Source organism: Alternaria alternata, assembly GCF_001642055.1.
Source record: "Alternaria alternata strain SRC1lrK2f unplaced genomic scaffold CC77scaffold_10, whole genome shotgun sequence".
NCBI classification, from domain to species: Eukaryota; Fungi; Ascomycota; class Dothideomycetes; order Pleosporales; family Pleosporaceae; genus Alternaria; species Alternaria alternata.
The window spans coordinates 534,821-551,368 of NW_017306199.1; the positions used below are offsets into that span (position 1 = coordinate 534,821).

General features: G+C 52.3%; 4 protein-coding genes across 4 annotated transcripts; 1 reads left to right on the forward strand and 3 right to left on the reverse strand.

Annotated features, from left to right (window-relative positions):
- Positions 1-53: 53 nt before the first annotated feature.
- CC77DRAFT_935384 (hypothetical protein) lies at positions 54-1,527 on the reverse strand (the record flags this gene model as incomplete). The annotated part of the gene is made up of 4 exons (XM_018534439.1): positions 54-838; positions 890-974; positions 1,024-1,139; positions 1,188-1,527. 4 exons carry the CDS (start codon positions 1,525-1,527, stop codon positions 54-56), a joined length of 1,326 nt encoding a protein of 441 aa, XP_018386120.1.
- A 5,801-nt stretch (positions 1,528-7,328) lies between these two features.
- CC77DRAFT_962712 (hypothetical protein) lies at positions 7,329-11,540 on the reverse strand. The gene is made up of 3 exons (XM_018535652.1): positions 11,153-11,540; positions 11,017-11,101; positions 7,329-10,970 (listed from the first exon to the last, which is right to left on the reverse strand). The coding sequence occupies exons 1-3, from the start codon at positions 11,323-11,325 to the stop codon at positions 7,683-7,685; spliced, it is 3,546 nt and encodes a 1,181-aa protein (XP_018386121.1). The 5' UTR covers positions 11,326-11,540; the 3' UTR covers positions 7,329-7,682.
- A 497-nt stretch (positions 11,541-12,037) lies between these two features.
- Positions 12,038-13,239, forward strand: CC77DRAFT_1008737 (hypothetical protein; the record flags this gene model as incomplete). The annotated part of the gene is made up of 4 exons (XM_018523555.1): positions 12,038-12,048; positions 12,098-12,163; positions 12,288-13,069; positions 13,211-13,239. 4 exons carry the CDS (start codon positions 12,038-12,040, stop codon positions 13,237-13,239), a joined length of 888 nt encoding a protein of 295 aa, XP_018386122.1.
- Positions 13,240-13,953: 714 nt separating this feature from the next.
- On the reverse strand, positions 13,954-16,368 carry CC77DRAFT_1020370 (hypothetical protein). Its single transcript, XM_018525030.1, has one exon. It carries the CDS (start codon positions 16,040-16,042, stop codon positions 13,976-13,978), a length of 2,067 nt encoding a protein of 688 aa, XP_018386123.1. The 5' UTR covers positions 16,043-16,368; the 3' UTR covers positions 13,954-13,975.
- Between the last annotated feature and the right edge of the window lie 180 nt (positions 16,369-16,548).

Sequence of the window (16,548 nt, forward strand, 5' to 3'; positions counted from 1 at the left end):
CTGGCGGTACTTGAGCTAACGATCTTGTGAGGAAGGTGAGAATCAACGCTTCCCTAAATCCTCGAACCACGACGCGTTCGCTTTGTCGGTGGCATCGTCGTTCCTGTTCCTGATAGCGACAACAACATCGCCGCCGCTTCAAGATCTCCGTGTGTATGGTTGTCATCGCCACCGGACATCTCCACTTCGGAACCATGTGCGCTGTCTACAGTTGCGGTTGTTTCGAGGCGGATGAGAGCTTCGTCACCGCAGTCATCGTAAGAGGCGACGTTCGAATGCGTACGTTTTGTTCGATAGAATCCGCCCTGGTATTCGCAAGGAGCCGATGTTGGGGTGAGCAGACCTGGAGGCGCGTTCAGGCTAATGGGTGAGCCCGTGAGCGAAGAGACGGCTGTGCGCGGCGAGTACGGGGATTGGGACCGGTTGATCGGCGTGAACTGGGTACGAGGAGATACTTCGGGCGAACAAAGATACTTGCCAGTCCGATCAGTGTCCGTCCCATACCCGCTCTCAATATCGGACGGCCGCACGCGCCGATGCCTTGCAATTTGCTCGTTCATCGAGGAGCGCCCACAGTGCGTCTTGCGTGTCTCGGGCAGCGATGAGGCATCGGGTTTGCACAAAGTGTATGCAGGGCCAAGCTCTTTGAAACGAACTGTCTCCTGCGCGCAATACCGGACAGTAGCTGGATCGATGAGGAACTTCGCAAAGCATGCATCGCTCGGGTGCAGACATATGGAAGGGAAGTCGTTCCCGAATACAGGGGTGAGCGCCCATCGGATGTCGTAGCAGAAGGTCGCAGCTATAGCTCTCGCGGCGTGATAGGGCATCCAATAACCTACATTGGGTCAGTACTTCTCCGCTCATTGATCAGAGTATCGTAACTAACCTTGACACACCAGAGCACCGCCGGTGATACTGTAACTAATGTCTTTCATACCGGGGTTTTCTCTCAACGCTTTCGCCGGTACCGTCTGGAGACGTTAGCCTTGTATGTATTCATAACGGAGACCGACTGTTTACCTTGGAGTACTTCAATGATTTGAAGAAGGGTGTCATACGAACGAGGCCGACATTGTAGTCCCAGACCACGACGTACTCCTTGTCTTCATTGGGTCTCTTGTACGTATACTGGAACACTATTCAGAAGTCAGAACCGAGCCTTCATAACATCAGATAAGGCTCACTCTCGAACGCCTCGCGCCCAGTTTTTTCGTGGAAAGCCTTCTTGTCGCTATTGTATGGAATGTGCCGTACACCCTTCCTGAAGATTTCCCCAAGGGGGTAGATTTGAAATCGGCGATGCTGTTGTAAGAGCTCCTGGTCATCCCCGGCTTCGTGGGGTGGGAAGTTGACGTTGCCGACGGTCCTATTGCCTTCTGAGAAGATCGGAGCGTCTTTCGGAATCTTCTGTCGTCTAGGCACATCAACTGTTGTCACCGGATAGCAGGCTGGCGTGGGCGATTTTGAACTGCGGAAATCGTCCGGACCACCGCAGAATGGGTTCAACAAGTGCGATATCTTCATGGTGTGGATGACACAAGAACTTTCTAGTATGAGGAACGAAGACTGTTGGTACAGGTACTTGTCGTAAGGTACTTGTCGTGAGGTACTTGTCGTGAGGTACTTGTCGTGAGGTACTTGTCGTAAGGTACCAGTATTTGACAGGGACAGTGGACTTGAAGACGCAGAGACCAGGTTGACAAGCAAGGCTAAGCTGCTGTGGAACGAAGGAGCGATTTGGAGTAGAGGGGTGTTTGGTGGCAGTGACGGGAAGAAGAGGCCGAAGTCCAGTTCGTTTGCGAAATGCTCACGAGGACGCGATGATCACTCTATACTACTGACCACTGAGGACGTGATCCGGATAACACGAAGCTCTAGCAACCGGCCTTCACGCGATTAGTACCCTACATCAGATGGAACTGGTAGCCTCCGCAACGTACGTACCGTGTTGAGGTCAGTACTTGGTCGACAACACACTCAATAGGGTTGACGGTGAAGAGACGTGCGCTACGCGCTGGTGATGACTTAATACCGCAGTGGCTTTCTCCAACAAACGTCGTCCCGTGGCGAATAGCTGGGTCTCGTGTGGTGTCCAACGGATACCCTCGCTCGGTTATCGCAACAGTACAAGTAGGTCAATCACTTTGAAAGGCCAAGTCAGCAGAACCCAAGGAGAAACAATCGCATGAGTCGTGTCAGGCAAGATAGGATGCAGTTCTTACCAAAGAGTCGAAATTTGGACCTGGGTATCCTTTTTGGAGAGCTTTCGGATAAGATCACCAGGGATGGACGGAAGCGTAGGAGAAGGTACTTGTGCTGTACACAGTTCTTTTAACGGGTCAACTCTACCTTCACTTCGGCCCACTAGCTGCTCACCTTTGGCGAAGTGCGTCGCCAAAGCTTGTCCAAGCGCCTTGCAGATGACGTCCGGTGTGTAAGTGGACGTGCTTTAGCCTCAGATGCATACTACATGGCTTGTCGGGGTATGCAGTGGCGGACCCACTAATAGGATCAAACGATCGTTACCGAAAGCAAGTGCTGGGGTATGGACAAGGAGATGGTGAAGGATGGATCGAGGGTATTGTGTCGTACGGCGTCAAACACCGCTCCCGCCCTGAACCCTGCATCCAGACCAGGATATACATCTATTTCCTTTGTTCAAACGGTATATGGGTCGACATCAACCGAAACATATCCAGTGGGCCTGGGGGAACGTGCGAGCTGGTAGCACTGCCGCGACTCACCAATCACTGGTGCTCTAGGTGAGGGCTGCGGCATCTCACCTTTCCCAGCAACGCCTATACATGACCTACAACGGATACGGTGGACTGAAAACGAATAGTGTCCATGTTATCGATATCGGAGTCCACTGCTAAGGCTATTCGACGATTGCACCACCACATTGCAGATCCCTTTTCTATTACACATGAGTGGCATCACCAAACTCAAATTAGCTGTGTTCGGTCCTTCACAGGATTCCAGGTCTACTGCGTCCTCCTTGTCAGTATGGCATGAAAGAACGAATCGTTGTAATGTTTACCTGCAGCTTTCCGCAGGAGTACAAGTGCACGGTCTCTGTCCTCTCGTTGCAAACGTGGCCCAATTTCTCACGCATCTCGGAACATCTGCACGATTGCGATGTTCTCAAAGAACTCTATTGGTTTGCACCTTTGACGTGTGCTTTCAGCCTTGTTCCCGCTGGCGATACTCGAGATGTTCAACCTAGGCCCTGCTCGCTTGCCCCTGCAATCGCGACCAAACTTTCATTCAAAGTTGGTATTCTGAAAAGCATTCTCGGATTGATCACAATAATCTCTCGGTAGTGAGACATGGCGTACTCTAATGCAAGCCCCTTTACCTATCCGCCAGGCAAAGATATCGAGAGCGAACCCCGACATAACATGCGTGTCGCTGGACATCATTGACCAAAACTGCTTGCCCTACCCGTCCCAGTATGGTTTGCAAGGTTTGCAGGTCTTCTCACGAAGAGAGGCGGTGTTTATGTCTCAGCGCAGACCGCTCAAAGACAGAAAAAGCCAAGCTGCAGCTTTTCATGTGGTCACCCGTGACCATCGCTTGATCAAGAGCTCTTTCAGGACTATTCTGTACTTTTGACGCTCCTCCACTGGTGAAATGATGCCGTCAAGCGAGGCTGCCTGGATACTCACTGCCTGACCCGCTGTCACTGCGCGCAGCCGGCGGTGGGAGATTCGAACAACTCATACTGCCTTCCGGTCAAAGCAGAGCGCCTTCGTGAGATCATGAGCAGACTCTCGACGCCACAGCTTCAATTGGCTCAGGGCTCACTGCGTTCTGGGACTCCGGGTCACTCGTACGGCGACCAGGTAGGAGAGGAGACGCGCACTCGTTGTCGATCATCGTGCATATGCGCAGAGTCTTTCCGCTTCCGCTGGTTGCACAGAAGCCGTCACAGTGGGATGACAGACGGCTCAACCTCCTGGGATTAGCCAGCAAGGTATCGCTGTACTGTGAGCTCAGGATCGAGTTGAGCGGCAAAGACCAGCTACTGAGGCTCCATGGCTGTCTTGTTGTTTCAGCGGGCACTCAATTCTGGGTTCAAGACCTCTATCCACAAGAGCCCAGGTAAAACAATACCGTGCTCGAGCGGCCTCTGAGTGTGATCATTGTGCATGGCACAGGCAACGAGATACCTTGACCTTGGCAGATACCAGAGTGGGCGCAAGCCGCAATCTCGTCGCCGGGCCGACATTCAAGAGCGCTTACTTTGAGACAATACCGTAAAGGAGTTGTTAGTTACCTCGCTATCTTTTTTGCCGTACGCGTGGCCTGGCGGATCAAGTATCCGAAATTCGATCAATGTCTGACAAACACAACTGCCAGAGATGTCCTACGGACAAGCTCTTCACTGGTTTTTCAAGCAATAGAGGCACGAGAAAGATCACAAATATCAGCAATAGGATAGTTCGAGACTACAAGCGCAAGTGGACCGTATCCAATTGCGTGGCCATTCAGCACGACATGTAGCGTCGTAACACACCTACCTCTTCAATGAAGACGTCGGCAGTAGTACCTCTTTGGGATTAAGCAAAAAAGACAGTGCGACCAAACGGCGGCGATTTGTGCACCGAGCGAGTGCTAACTTATGTTTTAAAGCACTGCATACGTCCTCGGCGTCTAGATTCAATCGTTTCTACATCGCTTTCTTACACAATGAGTGGTACTCTAATGACAAATTGTCACCACGCCGCTCTCCCAGCATGAATTCTGATCCTGCTTCTTACAGGCACTGAGTAAAAGCTATGAGGCACTGGCTACCTAAGCGTTCTCTATCCAGCCAAAGTTTTCTCACGATTGTGCCACATCATTCCAGCACGCGCAGAAGACCTGCTCATGGCATTTCAGAGCAATTGCATTCGTCCGATCCGAATACCGCTCAGCCCCTTTTGATATGGCGAATGGTGCAACCAAGTTGTCAAAATCTCCCTCCCTCGTGCCCGACGGGTGACGCGTAAAGACGTGTCTCACGCAACCTTACGACGCGGAAGCACTGAGTGCAATCGACTTTCTGCCCCACCAAATGGTTTCCGTACTACCAAGCCCTGAATTCGCTTCTTGTTGCGCTTCCAACAAGGTGATCTAGAGGCCGCGCTCAGTAGTGCCTTCGTACTAGGACCAGAAGTATGCAGAGATGACCTCCGCATTGTTTCCATAAAAAGGCACCTCGTCCGGCTGGAATTTCAGGAACGACCACTGCTAAGCGTCACAAGTAACGACGATCAGGCACACAACGTCTTGCGAAAGGTTTTCGGAGCAACTCACAGTCGAGGACAAATGCTCTGTGCTCCAGAAGAGGTTCTGACTGACAGCTGCGGTGATGCAATCAAGCTTTGTGGCGCTTCTCACATGGTAGGACGGCATAAGACGACACTCGAGCAGCAGATGCACGTTCAATAAAAGTAGCAAAAGTATGTGTGGATCACCATACTGATTTACTTGCTTTTTCGCTCCACGTTAGTGCAATGGTTCAACAGGGCGCAGTTCATTGACCGCGGTGCGACAAGAACAGCATTGCCCCACCCCTCACGACGTGCGACTGCCGAGATAGGTATCCGCTATCGATACCAGTGCCTATCTGCATCATGCTATTTTAGATAATCCTTTTAGATTATCTGACGATCTGGAAGCAGTGGGAAAGCTAGCATAGCGCCCGAGCGATGGTCGCTCCACCAACCTGGAAACCCATACGGATTGCACGAAGCAACGAACCGATCCTGGCCAGCGAAAAATTGAGAATATTCTACTATTGGGCCCTTTTGCACCGAGCCATCCAGAAGTAGGGACTTTAGATGATGCAGGGAACTTGCATGCATCGTTGCCTCGCAATTGAACAGGACAACCCCAATGCTTGCTCCGGGTCAGATGCGCAAACGGGGACGAGTACGACGGCGGCTAGTTCTGTTTCTGGGTACCACGACACAAAGATTTGACATTTTCCTGACAGCCCTGACAGGTGTTACAGTGCGAGTCTTTGAACATGAGAATGGTTGGACAACGTTACGGACGTTGAACGAATTACGGTAAGTATGCCTCACTCTTTGGGCTCTCATTACCCTTCTGCCTAGTTTTTTTCTCCGCTACATCTCCGTATGTACTCATCTGTCTTTACATCTGGGTGTGCGTCACATGTTCCTTTCGCAATCCCTTACTATTTGTCATTGTTGTCTACCAGGCTGTGGACGCCAGCCAGCACATCATGTCACACCACATTCACAGTAATGGAGATAGGCACCATTTCTATCAGGCGGCGTCCTCCATTTATAAGATTTCACGCAAAAGACGCCATCAAAGCTACGAGCTTTGGTCCCTTCATGCACGTATCCCTCCTCTGCTCCGGTACCCGGCCGGTAACCCTACTCTATCTCTGCCTCCCCTCACAACAGCTTATCGGTGGTCTTGGAAGCATGCACTACCCCATCTCCGCTCTCTAACGTGGCCGCCACCATGCAACGAGCCGTGAAACCCAAGATACGTCCCGCAGGGGCCGACGGATGCCGTCTATAAACTACTCACCAGGTTTATTGGACTTTTATAGGTATGCTCTCGTTTGAACTTAGCAACTGTGAGAGCGGTGTCTGACCAGTCGGCGCTGCTTACGGGAAATACAACATGACCCCGCTCCAAGATGCTCTCTGCGACTCCATCCTAATGATGCCATGTCTGTGGCAACCGACTGCTTGGTAAACATGGTCAATGAGTGTTCATGACCGTACGTCACATCTGACTGAGAGCTATGCAGACAGCCTAATCTGTCTCTTGCCTTCCGCTGTCACTTCCTCTTTTGATGGTGTTTGACGGCGAGGACCACGGGTATGGCACTAATTGCGCCAATTTGTCGTACAGGGCGCTTACAACAGCATTCCGTCTGGCTGTAGAAAAAAATGCCATGGAAAGGTTAAAGAATCGCTTTTCATCATAGGGAACCGTACCCTGGGCTGTGAAATAGAGAAACGGAGATTGGAGAATATTATGGACAAATACATAGATTGAACGTTGCCTAACAGTATCAACTATAGTACTGCTTCGCCACTGCGTGCACACAGCGACGGTGAGTTAAAGGGAGAGGATATATCAGGTGATCACAACACAATATTTGCGTTGATTTCGCAATCCACACACACAACTATAACAGCTACACTCTTCCCCCTCTGCACGCTGCCTAAACCGTTGATCAGCTTTGCCGCCGCCCCATTCACATTACGATATCAGTATTGGAGAGAGACAACATCCACAAGCATACTATCAATCAGAGAAAAGGTCATCAGATATGCCAAAGCGATTAATGTGTGAACGTGATCAGAGTCTCCATTTCATAGAGCTACTCAAAAAAATTAATCCAAGAAAGTAAGCCGATAAAACACTAAACGCCAGCAATCATAGCCAGCCACTCTTTGGGGCCGATGCTCCGCTCATCCTGAAGATGCTTGCCAATCCCATAACGCCTTTACAAACAATGACCAAACCAATACCTCCAAGCACGCTTATTCTTCATGCTCATTCATGCGGATCGTGATGCGCCTCAGACAACATATATTTACAACACACACACAATGCATGACTCAAAAATCGGACGCGCTGTCCTCTGAATAGACATAAGCGCCAGAATGAAGATGCTAACACCTCAAACCGTCATAACAATTTCATCTCGAAGAACCAGCCTGTTTAGGAAGTGGCGATGGATTATACGTCCATCCGCCATCCCTCACAAGACGTTCTCTCGCCTCGCGCTCCTTCCGCTTCTCTTCAGCTGTGACTTCGTCGTTGGCCCAGTAGGCGCTGCTAGTACGCTCGCGGAACCTCTTGTGGCGCTCCTTGTTGGGGAACACCTTCTCCATCTCCAATGGTGCAATGGGCCCGAAGATGTGTTCGGGGTCCATGAGCTGCTGGTTGCTGAGCATTTCGCGTAGGTTGGGCGTGTTAACCCAGCTTGGTTGCTCGAACTCGTTTTCGGAGTCTTCATCCTCGGAGTCGGTCATGATCTCGGGGAGCTTGATGTCGTCTCCGTTGGGGTATTGGATGTGGGGTGTTTGGGATGCCGGCTGGTATGAAGACTCGGCAGCGAAAGGAATCTTGCCCTTGGCGAATTGAGCATGGCCTGGGGTAGTTGGGTTGAGATTTTTCGCTTGTTGCGAAGGTCTCTTGGCCGGACGATGAAGAGTCTCATCACCCTCACCAGGGAACTGTCGCTTGGGAGGAGGCTTAGCAGGGTTGATAGGAGGGATATTAATACGGTTGGCGTCTTGAACTGTCTGCAATCGTGATACAGGTCGGGCGGCTCCGAGATCAGATCGAGGTGGCTGAGACGCTGAGATTTTGGGCTTCTCGACGACTGTTTGCGCTCGGGCAACTCGGGTTGCAGCAGGCTTAGCAACAGGCTTTGATGTCTTGGTCCCGGGTACGGACTTGGTAGACAGAGCTGAAGCCGGTCGAGATGACGCAGCTGGAGGAGGTCGTGAAGATGGGCCTACAGACTTGTTCAGGCTCTGTGGAGCAGAAGGAAGAGGCTTGCTGGACGATGCAGCTGGACGAGCTGCAGGAGGTGGGGCTTGGCCATACTGGCTACTCTTGAGGTTAACCATGATCTTCTGTGGTGCTTTCGCGGTTATTGCGTCTTTGCTTGTTGGTTTGGCAAGTTTCCTGGGCTCTCGAAGAGGTGCTTTGGTGGCCTTAGTAGTGGGCAAAAGGCTCTTTGGTGGAGGTGGGGGTGGCATCTCGTCGCCAGAGTCAACGTCTTGTTCTCTGGAAGAGGCAGTATTCGATCGAGGGACGCCAGGGCGAGACACGGGCGGTTGTGGGGCTGCTTGAGCTGGCGTCTTGTTTGCAGCCACGGCAGTAGGCATTCTCAGGCTCGACTGGGAGGACATGGCGGTCGGTGTCTTTGCTCCCATGGCCCTAGCCTTCTGAGCTTGCGCGGCGGCCTTGCTCTGCTCCTTCTCACGCATCTGCCTGAGCCTGTCCTCAGCACGCTGCTGCTGCTTGGTCTCCCGCATCTCCTTCTCACGGGTCTCCTTTTCCTTCTGCTTCTCCCGTTCGGTAGAGCTGCGAGTTCGGCGGCCATCGCCCTTGAGAGGGCTACCAGGCATAGTAGCACTTTTACCAGACTTGATGGAATCCTTGGAAGGCGAGCGCATGTGGTTGAAGATGGAGACTGGTCTTTCTGCGCGCTTGGGGCTGCTGGAGACCTCGTCTGATGCATCTGAGGACGGCAACTTGGGTCTTGCAGGGCTTTCTTTGAGAGCGTCCATCTTGACCTGAGCGCTGGTAGCACTCGACCCGATGAGCTTCTCCTTCGCTAAGCGGAATGCTGAATACAATTTAGACTTCGATGCGCTGAGGGGGCCATCCATGTATTTCTTACTAGTCGGAGAGCCAACCGGCGTGGTTGATTCAGCAACTGCTGAGAGATCTGGATTTGAAAATGAAGTGAGGTTGGTGAGTTTGGCTGGCACGTGTTTGGCTGGTGATGGCTGAGCATCAGCAGTATAGCTTTTGTTATAAGCCGGCCTGGATACCTTGGGGGCGACTGCTGCTGTTCGGACAGGTGAGATCCAGTCGTCATCGTCATCCTCCTCCTGGGTGGCTTCCGGTGCGGGAAGACTGGGGTATGCTGGTTGTGAAGCTGGCGCAGGTGCGACCTCTTCCTTTGCTTGCATAGTAGAACTCTCAGGCTGCGATTGTGCGGATACGATATTCTGGCTGATGCGTTTCGGTGCGTCGTTCTGCTGCTTGAGCATATTGATACGCTCATACAGACGCTGTGTGGAAGTCTTGTTGTGGATCTTGGTCGTTTCTGATTCCTCTCGCTGGAGCTCCGGTCGGTCTTCATCGACGTCCATGTCGTCCGCATGTTGCGTCTCTGCTGGGTGCGCAAGCTGTGAGCCTCCAAGGCTCTTTCCTCCTGTAAATCTACCCATATGGCTGTTGCGGCCCTTGTTCTGGTCGAGGTGACTGATGCGTGACACGCGATTGCCCATGCTCTTCTTTGGGAGCAACGGCTCGCGCGCGGGGAGAGAAGCAAAAGTAAGACTGCTCTTCCTAACGAGCGGCTTTACGGGGCTGGAGTTGTCTGAAGGCGAGCGCACGTCATCGTCAACGTCCATTTCGTCGTCGACGTCATGGTGGATGAGCGTATCGTTGACTTCGGCTTCGGGAGATGCGGGCGGCGGGCCTGACGGTGTTGTTGAGTGGTCTGGAGCATATGTGGTCTTGGGCTCGGGGGCCAGAGTGCGATTGTTCGCTGTGTCGAGCGCGTCGTGGGTTTCAGCAGAAGTGCTGTACTGCTCGGATACCACGTGTGGTGGTTCGGGAAAATCGGCCATATCCTCGTCCTCCATGTCGTGGTCCTCTCCATCAGAAATGTCGTGGTGAATCATGGTACCATCAGCCTCGTCTCGCGAGTGGTCAGCCTTGTACTCGTCGTCGTCCACACTCATGGCAGATACATCTGCGTGTTTTGTCTGCGAGGCGTCCCTCGACGCGTTCTTGCTTGCGAAACCTTCATTGGCTGAAACAAAAGAATCGCCAGTCTCGCGCTCCTCTTCCTTGTCGTGTATCGAATGACGGAAGGACTGGGCTGGCTGTGTGGGCTGAGTCGAGAAGCTCTGTGGCGGCGAGAAGACTTGGCTGGCTTCTGAAGACATTACCGTGTCTTGTGAGGACTGAATGGGATTCCATGCGGGTGCGGGAGACTGTGCTGGGCGCTTCTCGAATACATTGGCGTGGAAGCTGCTGTCGACATTCTCCTTGCCAGCGCTCTCGGGCTTGGCGAACAGCTGTCGCGCAATAGGTGTGCGGGCGACTTGGGGCGACTGTCGTACTGTGTTCTCAGCATCTTCGGCAATCTGGAATCTAGCCTTGACATTTCTTAGACTCTCTTCGGCGGCGCTTGTGCGTTTCTGCGCGTTTGCAGATTGTATGCTGGCGAGAGGCTTCGGAATGTTAGTATGGGACGAAAGGCGCATGCAAAACTCTTACCTGGCGATCGACAGCCTTCTTTCGCGCGGTACGGGGCGTCTTGCCGCGTAACTTGCCGGGTGTCTTGAAGACATCGAGGTTGTGTCTACCGGAAAGTCAGTGTGATGCGCGTCGGCGCGAGGTAGACGCGACATACTGTCTGTCGCTGGACAAAATGTCGAACATGTGTTCATTGAGCCATTCCAGCTCATTGCGCACAGAGAAGCCAAAATCCTCCAATTCCTGGGATACAAGCGTGTTGGACTGATGGCGCTCTTCGAGGATCCAGCCAGCGGACCCAACGGTGGGTGCCTTGCTGCGGGCAGCCATGTCGAATGTGTGCGGTGAGGTGCGGTGAGGGCGTGTAGTAGTAGGCGCGTCGCGGTGCTAGCAGTCGCGTTCCGGGTAAGGTCGAGTGTCGTCTAGGTTAGCTACGCATGTCGTCTTGAGATGTATCAGTCGTGAATAGCAGCGCCAAAGGCAAAAAGGGCTATCCTGGGGGGTTTGTCGTCCGGGGCGTTGGGGTGTTGGACCTTCAATGTTGTGACGCGGGACGAATCCAAACAATCGAGTGGGCCGCCCATCGCGCTGGCCATAGCGCCGCCAAGACCGACCTCTCCCTTTTGGGACGACACTTGCATCATACCTCTGGCTGAAGCACTGAGTTTCCTTCTCGCTCAATGTCCTCTGTGTGATTGCTCTTGAGAATACCCATGGTTTGCATCTTTTCTGCTCCACAAGTGATGGTGGTGGCTAAGTATAGCACACGGCAAAGGCCCGCCAGACGATCGCCTGTAGCCGTTGAACACTGACCACCTGGCTGTCTTTGTCGCTGCTGCGTCGCTTCAGCCTATCGATTAGTTACCTTCAAGTCGTCTTCTTCCTTACAATTACCGCTCCGTCGCGTCTTCGCGCTCGAGTACATGTAGGTTCCATCCCGGAGACCATGGTTGCATATTGTCGAGAATTATCGCTGTATCCATGGCGGAAAAGAGCAATGTGATGATTTTACTTAAGCAGCCAATCTCCGTTGCATGTAAGAATGGCTTTGCTGTAAGTTCTGGGTGTTGCAGTAATATGTACGTGTCTGAGATCCAATAAGATTCCCACAAGATCATGGTCAAGCAGTACAATGGGTACAAATGGTCGCTTACCCCCCTGAACCAAGGTAAAGAACCTCGATTTTGTATATCGTTACCACGTTGCATAGTCTTAATATGCGTCGCTTGATAGGCTTCTTGGATCGAACATTCTTTTCGCTGGACTTAAGACACTTTCGTATTTTTCCAAAGTTACTTCCTTCAGCAACTTCCTCCAGCAACTCCCTTCAGCAACTTTCTTCAGCAACTTCCATCTTCAGCAATTTCCATCTTCAGCAACTTCCATCTCCACCAACCTCCATCTTCACCAACTTTCATCTTCACAATCTTCGCCGACAAGGTAGACTATATTGCCTTTACCAGCCCACGCGCACTTCAAGACTACGACTCCCACAATCTCCTAGTCGACACCAAAATCAAGATGGATTATCGTCACGCCCAAGTTCCTGGAACCTGTCCATCTACAAGGTGTTCTGAAGGTGCTCCACAGATGCCCCTTGAGACGTCTGAGCGCCGACAAGTACGACACAAAGAGCCTGTACACTGTGCAGTCAAATCGTCTTCTCCAAAACCATCATACATGCCAGGCTCAGCTACGTCAAGGCTACCTACACCCCGCCTTGCATCGCCGTGGCAATGGGCGTACGTTCCTTCAAACACCAACCCGTCTGCAAGAGTACTTGCACCCATCAACCAGGAAACTCAGGAGATACACCCATCTTTCTACCGCAGGTTTCCATCCGCACTTGCCAGTATAACACCTGCAACGCAGCCAGAGAAGAGCTACTCAGAGCGCATAGCTTCCAGACGAGAGGCTTCCCATGCGAAGTGTGAGAAATGGCTGGCTATCGACAAGGCCAATGTACCTCAGCAAGAGCTGGAGCAGCTGAGTCTGGACTCTGATGAAGAGGAGTGGGAGAAGGTTGATGGTGACGAGGATTGGGAGTTTGTCGATAGTCCTGGAGTCGAGGAAGGTAAATGGACAGAGTAAAGACTAGTCTCATAGGAGGCTTTGGGAACTATGCTGTAGATCGATCCATGGCTATCCTAATCCAAATCTTTGCTGCAATTTGGATGTCAGATGTGCAGCTCGTATAGATACAAAATAATTCTAGACATAGTATCCATGTTGCTTACTACATGAACGATTTCTGAATTTTGCTTGCTTAAAATTATGTCGTATAGGGCAACATTTCCAACAAGCACATCTGCCCATGGCTTTCGCAACGACAGAAGGGCCACGCAACAACGGAGATCACCCCACTCGCAAGTCCAGCTCTATTCACCAAAAAATTGTGGCGCATTATACTAAATTGTAATGATTCTCATCTTCGCCGACCAACTTTAGCTTGGTGCGCCATCTCGGCCGACGGCCTTCAGCGGTGAACACGCCATATTGAGAATAGTAATGGTGTCTGCACCATCACATGCTGACTCTATCACGCCGAAGCCACGATCCATACTGTTCATTTTTCTCACAAGCTACTGCTGCAAGATCCCGAGACTAGCAAGGGGGGTTGCGACACGGATCATCCATGAGTTACGGCCGATCGGAGCATCAACGCGGAGCATCAACACGGAGCAATTCAAATCAGCAGAAGAAAACGGAACCTTCATTGAGCTACCCAAAACAAGTAGGGTGCGGACGGATAGAAATGGGTATAGACAGGACAAATTCAGATGAAGAGGAAACCAGAGTCTAGCGTAGGAGATATGTAGTATGTACAAGAAGAGAAAGAAATGGATCCAAGGAGTGGTGACGTGAGACCGCAAAAGGTCCAGCCTTGAGTGTAACCAAAGACAAAACGCCCAGCGATGCTATACCGACCCAGTACTGCTAGGAAAAAACAACAGAAAACAGTGTGCGAAGTACATCCACATCAAGCCTTGTCCTTCTTAAAGATGTCCTTGAGGCGAAGTTTGATCTTGTACATGTACCAATCACCCTTCCTCTTGCTCTTAGGACCGAGACCTTCGTTACTCTCTTCGCTAGCTTTGCTCTTCTCTTTCATGCTTTTACTGCGCTCAACCTTCTTCTCTTGCTTGCGCTTCTTCTCGTTCATGACGAACATGCTTGTGGGGCGCTTCTTGAGACCGGGGCCTTCCGTGACTCCAGAATCCCACATGCCGGTCGTGGTGATGGGCGCGTATGCAGACTGTGTCTTTCTAGAACGTTCGGTTTGTGGCATGGCCGGTGAGAGGAGAGGAGAGGCGAGTAGCGGTGTGGGCGAAGTCGGGCCTTCAGGTGACGCGGGGATGACGATCGGGGATGGTATAGCAGGAGGGAGTGGCCGGGTGGATTCAGCAGAAGGTCGCTCTATAGGTGAGGGCAGTTGTAGTTCCTTGATGCGAAGTAGCTCCACGCTGCGCTTCATAGTGCGCTCTTCTGCGGTTTCTGCGAGTGTTTGGTCTTCGAAGGTAAGTCCGTATCTCTTCCTCATGCTGCCGGAAATACTATGCATAGCAGTGCCAGTCGAGTTGGCACGTCGCGCTCGTGTCTTCACAACGGTCACGGGAGAAGCGTTTACTGCCGTCTTGGTAGAAGCAGGCGAAGCAGGAGCATCAGTGAAGCTTGTCGTGCGACGAGGTAGTCTTTCCAAACTAGGCTTGAACATTCGAGGGATCGAGCGGCGCTTCTCGTCGAGTGTCGAAGCTGGAGATGGCGAGCGAGGACAATCAAGGATCGACATTGAGAACGTGCGGTTGGTGTTTGGCCGGAAGGTGGCACAGGGAGCTAGGGTTGGGGGCGAGAACAAGTTGGGGCCCTCCGTCGTGAATTCTTTGGCAGCAACCCAGACACCGGAAGCCAGTATGAATTGTCGAAGCGCGTCGCCGGTCTCGGTAGGCAGCTTCTCTGTCAAAGTTTCCATAAAGTTGCTGGCATCGATGCTGGAAACGTCTGTGGTAGGCGACTGGGTGTAAGAGGCCATGCTAGGCGTTGACGGCGAGGCATCAGATGGCAAAGCGTAGGTATCCATGACATCTATGCGGTTGCGGGTCATTGTCGCAATGATAGGATGACGCCTGGAATTAACACTCAAAGTACTGAACGTAAACTTCCTGTCGTCGGCCTCTGGGAATGATGGCGAAAGGGGTGTGTTCGCAGTCATGCTTGACGTACGGCGTGAATGAGCTGGTTTCAACACCCAACGCGCCTTCAGCGTCAGGCCATGCTCGTCAGTGCTATTGAACTCGTAGCCTCCGTTGGGCATATCAGTTACCGCCCAGCGACTCGTCCCGTCATTCATACAAATCTCCGTGGTCTCGGTGACGCCCTTGTCACACTTCCGTGCGCTGATGACGCCGATTACGTCGCGCGAGCCCCATCGCTCCTCTTCCGACTTGCTCTCGTCATCATGACTGTTGTACTCCTCTGCCTGAACAATGAAGAGATCATGTGGCCCTAATTTTTCCCTGGTGTTAAAGCTCCGTGAAAGACGCCTCGAAATTCGCTGGGGGAGGACTGAGAAAGGAACGACTTCGTATGCAGGCTTTGGACGTTGCGAAGCGATGACTTGATGTAACTGTAGGAGAACCTTGGGGCGTGCATGTAGCTTTGAGCGAGTGTTTACGGGTCGGGCGATGTTGTAGGATGTTTTCGAACGAGGGGTCCGCTTCTTCGGCTTCTCTGCGGTGCCGTCGCTGCCGGAGGAAACCGGCCGTGAAGGTGAAGGAACGAAGGTGATTATAGGTTCGTCATGCTGTATCTTCATCGCATCTCTATGCGAGGTCGGCGTTGGCGTGTCAGGGGTATCGATTGCAGGATCGGTGTGTGTAGAAGTTAAGGTCGCCTGCGACGGTGAAGGAGTTTGTCCGCGCAAGACTGAACCTAAAATGGAAAGTGGCATCTGGAGAAAGGAGCCGTTGCTCGTGGGCGAGGCTGCACGCGGTGGTGCGCTCTCGTGGCCATGTTTGGCGGCATCGGCGGTCAACATGTCCAGCAGCATCGCTCCAGCACTCAATCCAGGTGTGACATGCTGAAATACCCGTCAGCAGAGAATCGAAATACAACGGAAATGGAGGCGCAATCCGCGCCGCCGCATGGGACGCCATTCATCTTATGAGGGCGGGACCCAAGGGCTGTGCGCTGAAGTTTGGAGGTCGTGCCCCTCAAGCGCAATTCCACTACCACAACTGGGGCACTGGGGCTGACTTACAAGCCACAACTAGAGGAGCTGAGTTTATGCAGGGAATAAGTTAGCCAATCACTCCCTATAGCCTGACCATGGACAGCTGTATGTTTCAGCAAGCGGGCGTAGACAGTTTTCAAAGAGCGAAAATGGGAACAAAAAAGAAGCCATTAGACGGGCCCCTCGTCAGGTCATTCATCAGCCGGGCATGGCTCTACTTTACATCCGCATCGTCGACGCACAAGGCACACAGGCTCCAAACGCCGGTAATGTCAACCGTCGTCCGTCCCGTTGGCGCAGGGACGCCAGCAAAGCCGCATCCG

Excerpts from the sequence above, each read along its gene's own strand:
- CC77DRAFT_1020370 (XM_018525030.1), bottom strand. The coding sequence starts at position 16,042 with ATGCTGCTGGACATGTTGACCGCCGATGCCGCCAAACATGGCCACGAG.
- CC77DRAFT_962712 (XM_018535652.1), bottom strand. The coding sequence starts at position 11,325 with ATGGCTGCCCGCAGCAAGGCACCCACCGTTGGGTCCGCTGGCTGGATC. Across the intron at positions 11,102-11,152 it reads ATTTTGTCCAGCGACAGACA|ACACAACCTCGATGTCTTCA; the intron begins GTATGTCGCGTC and ends ACTTTCCGGTAG. Across the intron at positions 10,971-11,016 it reads AGAAGGCTGTCGATCGCCAG|CCTCTCGCCAGCATACAATC; the intron begins GTAAGAGTTTTG and ends AACATTCCGAAG.